The sequence below is a fragment of the Carcharhinus amblyrhynchos genome, chromosome 16 (assembly GCF_965287045.1).
Source record: "Carcharhinus amblyrhynchos chromosome 16, sCarAmb.v2.hapA, whole genome shotgun sequence".
Taxonomy (NCBI): Eukaryota; Metazoa; Chordata; class Chondrichthyes; order Carcharhiniformes; family Carcharhinidae; genus Carcharhinus; species Carcharhinus amblyrhynchos.
The window spans coordinates 67,084,148-67,097,539 of record NC_137339.1 but is presented as its reverse complement, the minus strand read 5'-3'; the positions used below and the strand labels follow the sequence as shown (position 1 = coordinate 67,097,539).

Genomic DNA, 13,392 nt, shown 5'->3' with positions numbered 1-13,392 from the left:
ACCCACACAAGCACAGGGAGAATGCTCAAACTCCCACAGACACTGGCCCAAATCCATGTATCTGCACAGCAAATAGTGATAGTCACTGAGCTGTTGTGTTGCCCAGTATCTGGTCCAGTTTAAGTGTACACTAATGATGTGAAGCACTAGGCTACTCTCAAAATATTCAAGAGCAGCCTTTGCATGACCCACCACATGTATGCCCCTTGTTGGGCAACAAGGCAGACTGAAGCACCTGTGGATTAAAAGAACATCATCAACAACATGCACAATTGACCAGTTCATTATCAAGAATAAACTTTATTTCATACCAATCATATAAAGCCATCTTACCAACATTACAACTGTTGCTTCCATTATAACCATGTGTAAAGTAACACCATTTAAAGATTCTTTAAATCTTCAACTACTTGAACAGGATTCTCCAAGTGGACTAATCAGCCTCACCAATAAAACTAGTAGCAAAAGCTCTTGCTGCATTGAATATAGAGCGGAGGATGCTCACGAAATCTAGAATCCCCACAAGACCACCCGCCCACGTCTGCTGCTCCTGAGCCTTAAGTTGTTGAATTTGTTCTTCTATTAGCTCGGCTTTCTCCTGGAAACCCTTCTCCAATACCGCCTTCTGCTCGGCCATCAGGCTTTCCAAGGCCTGTTCTTGCTCCTTTAACATTTCCTCCCTCTCTTCTGCAATTTTAATCCTCATCTGGTGAAGGTTTTCCTCATTGGTTCTTCTCTCGTCCTCCCTCAGTTGCTTCAAGCAGAAGAGTTCCTCTTCCCAAGCCTTGTTCACCTGTTCCATCAGGGCTACCTTCTCTGCTTCACCTTTTTGGGAGGGGAAAATAATATGGTAAACAATGCCAAGATCCCTTCACCTATCGCCCCTATTCTGGCAATGCCTCCTTTTTACACTTTAATCATATGAATTGCTCCATCGTCACACTCTTGAACACATCTGTGGTGTTGTGCTGCCAGCCACCCTGACCTCAACACAACTTGTGGCCAATTGTGCATCTTCAATACAATCTCAGCCTATTTCTAACTGTCTGGGCCTCACACTTCAAACTTACCACCAGCAAAACATCCAGCTTCTGTTGCCAGCTGGTCTTTTGGTCACTTACACCTATGGAGGTTGAGAGCCCCCTTTCCCAATAGCCTGTCAATTTATTGCATTACATGGTCCAGTAAAGTGTTGTGCCAGTTCATTGACCCTTCTGCCACTGGGCCCAGCTTTTCCTCTGTATTTCAGTCCATCAAAAATTACTAACAATAAGTCATTAAATCAGGGTTCGAGTCTGAGTCATTATCCCCACTATCAATTTAATATATTGCTGCGTTCTCCTTGAAATCCCTGGACACTTCAATAGGTCCAAATATAATTTGAACTAAGGCAGTCTCCCCTATATATAAATCCAGTTAATGCGCCAAGAAGCTTGCCCCAGACAATTGCCCATCTTTATTATGCTTCTTGCAGTGACAACCCTTCACCAATATACTGCCTCCTATACTCAGATTTAATAATTTGACTGACAACCACCTGTCCTTGTACTCAGACAAGATGAGAGTGAAGCATTTGAGAGGAGTGGTGAAATGGTGTCAATCTTAGCACACAGTAACAGAGGATCCTGGGTGTGCAAGAAGGTAACATTAATATCACTGAAACAGAGGCTGCCCAACATGGATCAAAAACATTGAGATATATTGTGCACCTTGTCCCGAGTTTGTTAGCCAGTACTTGCAAGGGGGTATAATTTTAACTATTATGCAGATGGATTCTAGGAAGAATTCCTTTAATACTGCACCATTTGAGAACAGAAATGGTCAATGTTACAGAAAAGAAATGCAATGTGCATTTCAAGCATGTAAACCTCTTGATGAAGCATGGCAACGTGTCTCACATGGACTCAAGGCCTTCTGGACCACCACGGCCAACACAATGCTCTCATCAACTGCATCAGGAGTCCCTGTTAGGAAACAATGTTCCTGTCTGACAAACTTGTGCTAAGGCCATTATATTCCCACATTAAAAAATTTTGAAGATTTCAACTGCATTTTTGAATCATTATCAAGCAAGGGGAGGGGGGGGGGGTGCAAGTGGAACAACCTGAGGGGCTCCATAGCAGGATGCGACTCAATTCTTACCCAAGTCGATTCCGACTAATGAGATGCTATCACAGGATAGTCACTTACTGACAGTTATGCTCCAGAAATCTGGGAGAGTCCACTGTCAGAACATGGATGACTACAAATCTGCCAAAAAATGCTTCACCCAAGACATCGATCAAGATTGTCAACGTTTTGAGTACAACTTCTAGATAGAAAAGGGGGACAAACATTATTCACTACGTTGGGAATTAGCCAGACTAAAGACAGGAAGAGTGCCTCAACTTTCCGCATTTTACAACAAAAAGCGATGACACCACAGGCGTTTGATAAGGTACCTCACAAGAGGTTACTGCAGAAGGTCAGAGGACATGGAGTTGGGGGTAGGGTGTTAGCGTGGATAGAGGATTGGTTGTCAAATAGGAGGCAGAGAGTGGGGGTCAATGGGTGCTATTCGGATTGGCGGTTGGTGACTAGTGGGGTGCCCCAGGGGTCGGTGCTGGGGCCTCAGCTATTTACCATTTATATAGATGATCTGGAGGAGGGAACCGAGTGTAGGGTGTCAAAATTTGCTGATGACACCAAGATTGGGGGAAAGGCAAATTGTGCGGAGGGTGTGGAGAGTCTGCAGAAGGATCTAGATAGGCTGGGCGAATGGGCCAGGAAATGGCAAATGGAATTTAATGTTGGCAAGTGTGAGGTGGTCCACTTTGGTAGGAAGAATGGTAGGAAGGACTATTACTTACGTGGCGAAAAACTGCAGCAGGCGACGGTGCAGAGGGACCTCGGGGTCCTTGTGCATGAGTCGCAAAAACCCAGCCTGCAGGTGCAGCAGGTGGTCAGGAAGGCTAATGGGATGCTGGCCTTCATAGCGAGGGGGATTGAATATAAAAGTAGGGAGGTCTTGCTGCAGCTGTATAGGGCATTGGTGAGGCCGCAGCTGGAGTACTGTGTGCAGTTTTGGGCGCCGCACCTGCGCAAGGATATTTTGGCCTTGGAGGGAGTGCAGAGGAGGTTTACTAGGCTGATACCGGAGTTGAGGGGGTTGAGCTATGAGGAGAGGCTGAATAAACTAGGCTTGTACTCGTTAGAGTTTAGAAGAATGAGGGGAGATCTCATTGAGACGTATAAGATGATGAATGGGATGGATAGGATAGAGGTGGAAAGACTCTTCCCGCTCAAAAAAGACAGTAGGACTAGGGGGCACAGCCTCAAGATAAAGGGGGGGCAGTTCAGAACGGAGTTGAGGAGGAACTTCTTCACTCAAAGGGTGGTGAATCTCTGGAATTCTCTGCCCGTTGAAGTGGTGGAGGCTGCCTCGCTAAATATTTTTAAGAAGCGGGTTGATGGGTTCTTGATAAGAGAGGGGATTAAGGGTTATGGGGAGAGGGCGGGAAAGTGGAACTGAGCCACGACAGATCAGCCATGATCTTATTGAATGGCGGGGCAGGCTCGAAGGGCCAGATGGCCTACTCCTGCTCCTATTTCTTATGTTCTTATGTTCTTATGTTCTTATGTTCTTATGTTCTTATGTTCTTATGTTCTTATGTTCTTATGTTCTTATGTTCTTATGTTCTTATGTTCTTATGTTCTTATGTTCTTATGTTCTTATGTTCTTATGTTCTTATGTTCTTATGTTCTTATGATAGAACAGTCCACCTTAACCAATCACCATGCAAATAATGATCTATAGGGACTGACATTAACAGAAAACATGATTAAATTCTGCAGGTGAAACTTAACACATTTCAATAGCTGGATATAGAGTCTCTCCTTACTGGCCAACAATTTCTCAGCTTGTGACAGCTTCTTCTCTGCTTGCAATATTGTGCCCGCCTCTATCTGCTTCCTCTTCAGGAAATCCGCAAGGACCACTTCTGCCTGCAAAAGGTAGCAAACGAGGAATTTCAGTGATGTTAATACAAGAGACATTGGGATGGTAATCCATGTAGCAGGCCATGGAGAAAGTTAAACCGCACTGAAAGTCATGGGACATTAATTGCGGACACGGTAAAGACATATTAGATTGTGAGGCGAGCGCTATTATTTCACGCGTTATGTTCCAGGAATTAGTTTGCCTTCAGGCCATAAGTTTTAAAATATTTTAATGCCTGCTTGGAGGGGTAAATTTACCGGAATGAAAGCAGAACTGCCCACCTTTGTCAAAAGTGGGCAGCTTGGAGATATTTAACACATTTCCTCATCTAATGCAGTTGACCTGGGGAAAGCATCACACTAAGCAGCAACACTAATACAAAGCCGAAGCGGCCACGAGGTCCGTATTTTATTAACATTCCGCTCAAAAAAAAGTCAAAACGCAGGAGTAAAGTTATAACAGGACGCAGTTGTCCATTAATGCACAGCGTGGCTTAAGATGCATGTCAAAGACAAGGCTATTGAAAAGACATCAGATCAGGGATTTCACTTGAGAGATTAGATCTCTTCCACCAGAAAGTGATTCTGCTATTGGTTCTTTGGTGTTAAAATGATTGGTATTAAAATGGGAGAATTAAAAAAAAAAAATCAGCCTCAGAAAAAAAGGGGAGCAACACACCAATTTAGATCAAAAATGTTGGTGGTCGGGGAAGTTCATCCATTTCATAGAAACTTCGAATCCCTACAGAGCAGGTACAACTTGACCCATCGAGTCTGCACCTACACTCCGATTGAGGGGCTTATCCGGGTCTTTGCCCACAAAAGGTACACTTCCCCATGGCTAATCCATCTAACCTACACACTTTGGGACAAAAAGGGGAGAATTCAACACGGCCAATCGAATTAACTTGTACATCTTTGGACTGTGGGAGCAAATCGGAGGAAAAAGCATGGACAGAGGTGGAAATGCCACAAAATCGAAGGGAATTTCCTGGCCTCCGGAGGCCATTATGACACCTACTGCATCCCTTAGACATGGGATTCGCTTGAAAAGCCCACCACATTGCCCTCCCTCCAATCTTTTGAAGTAGAAGCAGGAGTATTCGACGTTTTTGTTTATACTGAAACGCATACTATCTCTGCCCTATTCAGATTCCACAATTTCATTCGGAAACTGAATCTCAAGATGTAAAGCCCACCTTTCTCAAACGGTAAACTCAAATTTTAAAAAAGATCTTCCATCGTACAAAATTCATTTATCGATTTGAAAAGAAACACTGCAGACACCCTTCTTGGGCCAAGGAAGGATTGTTCCCAATTATCCGAAATTCAATATCCACAAGATTGGGCGGGGGGGGGGGGAATTAAAACGAGCTTTTCACAGAACAACTCCAATTTCCCGAAGAGATCAGTGTCACGTTAGTGCTCACCCACAGGGAGGTGACATCAATTTTCCAAATTTCTAAAAGCGGTATTTCACCTTGGCCCTTACCTGCATTCCCTTTCCAGGCGTAGCCTGGTATTTGGACACCATCGCATTCCTGTCCGCCAGGTACAGCTGATAACCGCCGGCTCGAGTGTAAATCCCTTCCTGCAGTTTCCTCTCCATATCTACAGAGAGACTCTGAAGCAGAGCTTGACACTTCCCCACAGAGAGCTGTTGATTCTTCTGGCACACATCTAGATACTGATGTGCCAGATCACACTGGATGGAGAGACCAATATTAGAAGTAAGAGGCAGATTACACAAAGCTGGCCAACTCAATTGCAGCGGACGGGACAATTTTGGTGGAGAGAACAGCCGAGACACGAATACTGGATAAACACGATATTTGAGCGCCAGAGAACTCCCGTGATGTTCATGTCAAAAATCTTCGCGCGAATACAAATACAAAGCTTTAGTATCTAACATACTTCGGGAAGTTCACAAAATAAGCAGAACCAAGCGAGTTAAAATGGCAAGGATAAAAATTATAAGAAACTCTTATGCCATAACTTGATTTCTGCGCGAATTCCCTTCAAATTATAGGAAGATTTGTGCTTGCACTGGAGAGGGTCCGGAGATATAACAGGGAGGGGTGCAAGACGAGGGAGCGAGCTATCTTGGATCTGGTGCTATGTAATGAGGCGGGTAGAATTAGGGACCTTGCGGTGAAGGATCCTCTTGGGGAGAGTGATCATTGTATGGTGGAGTTTCTGGTGCAGATGGAGGAGGAGAAAGTGGGTTCCCGGACACGCGTCCTTTGTTTGAATAGAGGGGAGTACGGTAGGATGAGAGAAGAATTGGCAAATGTGGACTGGGGGAGTGCGTTGGAAGGTAGGTCTGCTGAGGAGCAGTGGAGGATCTTTAAGGAGATCTTTCTTGGTGCTCAGCAGAAATTTATTCCGATGGTTAAAAAGGACAGTAGGAAGAGAGGTAATAAGCCGTGGATAACGAAGGAGGTGAAGGAAAGTGTTAAATTAAAAGCGGAGGAATTTAGAGTAGCTAAGAGCAGTGGGCGAGAAGAGGATTGGGAAAGGTTTAAATGTCAACAAAGATTGACAAAGAAGTTGATAAAGGAGGGTAGGAGAAGCTATGAGGCTGGGCTAGCACTTAATATAAAAAAGGATAGCAAGAGTTTTTATAAATATATAAAAAGGAAGAGGCTGGCGAGGGTGAACGTTGGTCCTTTAGAGGATGAGAAAGGGGAGCTAGTGGTAGGGGATGGGGATATGGCGAAGGTCTTGAATAACTTTTTTGTTTCTGTCTTCACGGAGGAGGACGTGAATAATTTGCCGGGTGTTAGAGATGGAAAGGTGGTAGGAATGGAGGGTCTTAATGACATTACTGTTACTAGAGAGGTGGTGCTCGACAGACTGGAGGGGCTGATTGTGGACAAGTCCCCAGGACCGGATGGAATGCATCCGAGGGTTCTGAAAGAAATGGCGGAGGTTATAGTGGATGCCTTGGTGGTTATTTTCCAGACGTCGCTGGATTCCGGGGAAGTGCCAGAAGATTGGAAAACGGCTAATGTTACGCCGTTGTTTAAGAAGGGTGCCAGGCAAAAGGCGGGGAATTATAGGCCGGTTAGTTTAACGTCTGTGGTAGGTAAAATGTTAGAATCCGTCATTAAGGAGGAAATTGCGAGGCATCTTGAAGGGAATTGCTTGATAGGGCGGACGCAACACGGTTTCATTAAAGGGAAGTCGTGTCTGACAAATTTACTGGAGTTCTATGAGGATGTGTCTAGGGCAGTGGATAGAGGAGAGCCGGTGGATGTGGTCTTTCTGGATTTTCAGAAGGCGTTTGACAAGGTACCTCACAAGAGGTTATTGCAGAAGGTCAGGGGACATGGAGTTGGGGGTAGGGTGTTAGCGTGGATAGAGGATTGGTTGTCAAATAGGAGGCAGAGAGTGGGGGTCAATGGGTGCTATTCGGATTGGCGGTTGGTGACTAGTGGGGTGCCCCAGGGGTCGGTGCTGGGGCCTCAGCTATTTACCATTTATATAGATGATCTGGAGGAGGGAACCGAGTGCAGGGTGTCGAAATTTGCTGATGACACCAAGATTGGGGGAAAGGCAAATTGTGCGGAGGGTGTGGAGAGTCTGCAGAAGGATCTAGATAGGCTGGGCAAATGGGCCAGGAAATGGCAAATGGAATTTAATGTTGGCAAGTGTGAGGTGGTCCACTTTGGTAGGAAGAATGGTAGGAAGGACTATTACTTACGTGGCGAAAAACTGCAGCAGGCGACGGTGCAGAGGGACCTCGGGGTCCTTGTGCATGAGTTGCAAAAACCCAGCTTGCAGGTGCAGCAGGTGGTCAGGAAGGCGAATGGGATGCTGGCCTTCATAGCGAGGGGGATTGAATATAAAAGTAGGGAGGTCTTGCTGCAGCTGTATAGGGCATTGGTGAGGCCGCAGCTGGAGTACTGTGTGCAGTTTTGGGCGCCGCACCTGCGCAAGGATATTTTGGCCCTGGAGGGAGTGCAGAGGAGGTTTACTAGGCTGATACCGGAGTTGAGGGGATTGAGCTATGAGGAGAGGCTGAATAAACTAGGCTTGTACTCGTTAGAGTTTAGAAGAATGAGGGGAGATCTCATTGAGACATATAAGATGATGAATGGGATGGATAGGATAGAGGTGGAGAGACTCTTCCCGCTCAAAAAAGACAGTAGGACTAGGGGGCACAGCCTCAAGATAAAGGGGAGGCGGTTTAGAACGGAGTTGAGGAGGAACTTCTTCACTCAAAGGGTGGTGAATCTCTGGAATTCTCTGCCCGTTGAAGTGGTGGAGGCTGCCTCGCTAAATATTTTTAAGAAGCGGGTTGATGGGTTCTTGATAAGAGAGGGGATTAAGGGTTATGGGGAGAGGGCGGGAAAGTGGAACTGAGCCACAACAGATCAGCCATGATCTTATTGAATGGCGGGGCAGGCTCGAAGGGCTAGATGGCCTACTCCTGCTCCTATTTCTTATGTTCTTATGTTCTTAAGATCTGAACTACGAGGAGAGACTGGATAGACTGGGGTTCTTTTCCTTGGGGCAACGAAGATTGCCTTAGGCGTATGAGATTGAGAAGCGCAAAGATAAGGCGTATTGGAAGGCATTATTTTCCTTTAGTAAATGGGTCAATATCTTGTGGCTGAGACAAGGGTTAGAGGAAGAAGGCTAAAGAAAGGCGATGGGAATTAGTAGCTCACTGCCAGAAAGGATGGTTCAAACAAATTTAATCTAAGCATTTACATATTCACACGCACTGCCGTTATAAGCAGGAGAATGAGGTCACTGTTGTTTGTGGTCAAGATGGGTGGAATGATCTCTTGTACTGTAGTGTGAATCTCTGGACGCTTACCACCAGTTGTTTTTGGTAATCTTGATGCTGGTCTTTGAATGAGCGCTGCATGAAGATCTCCAGCGCTTCTTTCTCGCACACCCCGTGGATGTCCGAAAGTTCCCTCGTTTCCATCGGCATTTTCGCCAGTTGGTGCTCCATCTGTCGCCTGTAGTGATCCGAGGCCTCTCTTACAGCAGCTGCGTTTTCTATCTTGGCCATCGAAGTCACGGCATCATCCAGGCAGGGAACAGCCCCGCTGGAGATGGCAGAAACGTAGCTGCTGGCTAACATACCCAACACTGGAGAGAAATAAACAGATTTCCCCATCCCAATTCCATTATTTGTATATTGAAGTACAGCTGCAATTATCCATTCCAACACAAGCTCCAACAGGGTAGGTTTGAGTCATAAGAACATAAGAAAGAGGAGGAGTAGGCCATCTAGCCCCTCGAGTCTGCCCCGCCATTCAACAAGATCATGGCTGATCTGATAGTGGATCAGTTCCACTCTCCCGCTCTCTCATTTTGAGTCAAGTTTCAAGATGAGCTTTTGTTCATTAATAGGAAGGTGGAATTTCCAGACACCAGTGGACAACCTCAGCATGAATCCTGCTGAAGAACCAGAGATGGAAATACTGGATACTACAAATATACAGCAGTTGGGTTGTGGAACGAAAATACTGTACTAGAACGGTAAGGTAGGATTAGTAAAGGGCACACACCAAGACGGACCAATGGGTCTCCACGAGGTGTTTAAGGCACACAAAGTGATCAGTTACAAAAAAGTGGGGGAATTTAAGTTAGTTTAAAATTTAAAAGTTCATTTAGTGTCACAAGCAAGGCTTACATTAACACTGCAATTAAGTTAGTGAAAACCCCCTAGTCGCCACATTCCAGCACCTGTTCAGGTACACCAAGGGAGAGTTTAGTATGGCTAATGCACCTAATCAGCACATTTTATTGATTGTGGGAGGAAACCAGACTACCCGGAGGAAACTCACGCAGACAACATGCAAAATCCATATAGATTATGACCTCAGCCGAGAACTGAACCCGGCCCCCTGGCACTGAGCCAGTGATAGGTTCTCAATGGGGGTGGCATAGGTGATCAGCAGCCATGATCGAATGGCAGGGCGGAATCAGTGGGCCAAACAGTAATTCTACTCCTGTATCCCAAGGTCTTACAGGTAATAAAATTCAGCCCCTGCGAATGGCATGGGAGTGTACCTGTTTGACAGGCTCACCCTCAACTGACTGGGATTTGGAAATCCTTGTTTCAGTTGTGTATAGAAATAAAATCCAGGTAATAAAATTCTACAGGAGATTTGCTCTTTGGATGTGGGCAGTGACAAGACGAGCGCCAGAGTAATATTTTTGAACCAGGTTGGTAGCTACAGCAATTCCTGCGCTGTGGGGAGAGTCCCAGGATTTAGAAACAGCCCCACTTGAGAACTGTGGGATGTGACAATCAGAAATTCAGAACACCATTGGCCAAATCAGCCCGAGGCTGACTCTGGTTCTGTTGCTCACCGGATCGCGTCCCCGACCTGAGTCGGCACACCAAACCGAGAATCCTAGTGGAGTGCGTTCACTGAGGCTGCCTTCCAAGATATCTTCAATTCAGCGAAAATTAATCTTAAACCAGAAATAAAATTCACCTCATTCTACAACCAGTGAAGGCAATTGTTACCCATTTGAAATTGTATGTAGAATAGTGAGCTGGAAGAGTGGTAGGAAATTGGGACCAATTGGATGACCACAGCGAAAAGCAATCAAGTTACATTGAGGGAAATTTCATATTTTCATGTATATTTCTAGATTACATTAAAAAAGGAATTATTCAAGCTGGTCTCACTACATGTCCATTTAGCATGTTGTTTCTGCCAATACTTACTTCTGCCGGTAATGATGTGACCTCCTTTGAGACATTTGAGCTGGGATGTTTGATGGATGTAGTTGCAGAACCGTTGACACTCCTGGACAAAGCCCTGGTCCAGTTTCTGCTCTGGGACAAGCGCCACCGTGTGCAGATCACGAGCAACCGGCCGGACAAAGACAAAGCATTTCCGCTTGGGAAAGAAGTTTCGGATGCACTGCCGGGGCAAGTTATATTCCATCACTTTTTTGGAATTACCTTTCTTCAGCAGTAGAGCGTGTTCCAAGTATTCGTCTTGAGTCACCGCTTGGCCCTCGATTTTCAGCTCCAGGCTGAAGTCCCGGACACACCAGACAAAGGTGGGGAAAATCTTCAAATATTCAATTTCATCATCTTCATGGAAATCCTCGTTGGCTTCAACTTTGATCAAATCAGTTAGCTCGGTGACAAAATACAGTTTTTCCAAAGCATATTGATCGATTGTACCCATACTGTTGTACACAAGGGTGCTGCTCAAGAGCACAGCAAGGGCAAAGATCCAGCTGTCATTCCTCTGATCGCCCTTGGATACATCTCCCAGACCTTCAGTGTCCAGCAGTATCAAGGAATGATCCGACCTGAGGGGGTGAGGCAAGCACCACATCCAGATTCCTTTGGTGTGGGACTGGATGGTTGACCCGAGGGAAAAACCTTGCATTTTTCCCGCCAGCCAGTTCATTAAGTAAGATTTCCCTGTTCTGTAGAGTCCCACTGTCGATACCACCACTACCGGTTCATTGTGATTCGCCAGGAAGTCCAATGCCTCCGGATTCACCCGCAATAAACCGTCCAGGCCATTCTCAATGAAACACAAGGGAGCAGTCATGGTGTCTGAAGAATCCATTCCAAGCAAACAAACTTGAAAATAAGGGAATAACAACCTCACTCTTCCCCACCTGAAATCAAAGTACGGCTTGGGATGGAGGTGGGGGTAATAATGTTCCACTCAGCTGGCGGGAGTGTAATTCAAAGGTCACTACCACAGGTGAAGTCAAGTTGCTCTTGTAACTCCAATCAGATGAGAAACAATCCTCCTTTCTACGAGTCGCACGGAGTTCAGTTTCTGTCTCCTTTTCATTGGTTGGTTGATTGAGCCATTAAGAGGGACTGAATATCCTATTCGAAAGGGGTGGGGGTGGGGGTGGGGGTGGGGGTGGGGGCGGGGGGCTCAGAGCTCTCCTGAAAAGAAGTCCTCCTTGGCGGGGGGGGGGCATCAGCCTTAGTGGATTTCCTTCTGTTTTGGGGGCTATGTCCAGTAGAAACTCTTCACCGTTCCATTGTATCACATATACTTGTTCATGAAAAAGCCAACATTTCGCTGATTGTTTTTGGTATTCTGAAATGAATAAATATCCTTGATTTGGGGGGTTGGTGTCATGCAATGGGGAGCGTTCCGACATCTGACTTCTATTTGCGTTTAAATATCCCCGGTCCCGGTTAAGGACGGGCTCGTTATGTGGCTAAAGACTTTACACAACAGCCTGCATTTTCCTTACAAACTTTTATCCAAATGTTTCTTGAAAGTTGGCATTGATTCTATTTACGTATCTTCATTCGCTGGTTATGGAATATGAATTCAGACCAGCTCTGCAAATTAGAATTAAAACGATTAGGGGATTTTTTTGCATTCCGGCTCTACTGTGTTACAGCATTGGAGAGATAGTGCCTTCGTAGTGATGTCACAATCCTCAGGCTAATGCTCTGTGAGGCACGAGTTCAAATCCCACTACAGCGCCTGTCATAATTTTAGCTGCAATTAATGGAGTTGGGATCGGAAATTCGTCTCCCTTGTAAGGAAATTGGCATCGAATGTAGTTTTTTTTAAAAAAAACACATCTGAATCGAAACACATCTATAGTCTGAAGAATTCATAACTTCTCGTTTTATTGTCAAAACAACTTGCTTTTAATAAATTGCATGCAAATGATCCCAGTGGGATGTTGCAAGGAGAAAATTTATGTTTTTGGTTACTTCAGTGACATCAACGAACTGCCACGTTCAACGCAACATTCCTAGTATTTGGAGTCAGTATTAAAGCACACCAAGAGGCTATTCGGCCTATCCTATGTGTGCTGGCCATCAAGCACATATATTTGAATCTCATTTTCCAGAATTTGATCCCTGGCCTTGTATATTTTGCCACGCCAAATGCTTTGTAAATGTTGAGTTCTGACCTCTGCCACCCTTTCAGGCAGTGAGTTCCAGATGTCTACCACATTCTGGGTGAAAACGTTTTCACTCAAACCCCCAGAGTGCACTCTCCTACTCCAGCCACAGCGATCACACATCTGCTTTCCTCTTGCTCCAAAGTCGAATTACTCTCAATCAGATAAACATTCTTCAGACGTAGGCGTGAGATCCCATCTTAGTAGCCCCATAAAATCCTACATAAATGCATGGAGTTATGTCACTGGTGCATTTCGATGTTGTCTTGCTCCAATGCCAAAATTCCAGGAGGTTCCCAAATAGCAGACCACTACCTGAAGTTAAAGCACATGGGATTGAGTTGGACTGAAAATTGGGGCTAGGAGATAAGAACACAGGAATATAAGAGCTAGAAACAGCACGCCATTTGGCCCTTCGAGCCTGTTCTACCATTCAATAAGATCATGGCTGATCTTTTCGTGGACTCCGCTCCACTTACCTGCCCACCTACCACAATATAGACTAACTTACTGTTCACAAATCTA

At 45.3% G+C, this 13,392-nt stretch overlaps 1 protein-coding gene across 1 annotated transcript; it reads right to left on the bottom strand.

The window, feature by feature from the left end:
- Window positions 1-433: 433 nt before the first annotated feature.
- Window positions 434-11,546, bottom strand: LOC145353753 (guanylate-binding protein 7-like). The gene is made up of 5 exons (XM_080204527.1): window positions 10,682-11,546; window positions 8,807-9,087; window positions 5,471-5,683; window positions 3,882-3,984; window positions 434-825 (listed from the first exon to the last, which is right to left on the bottom strand). Exons 1-5 carry the CDS (start codon window positions 11,544-11,546, stop codon window positions 434-436), a joined length of 1,854 nt encoding a protein of 617 aa, XP_080060653.1.
- Window positions 11,547-13,392: the final 1,846 nt, after the last annotated feature.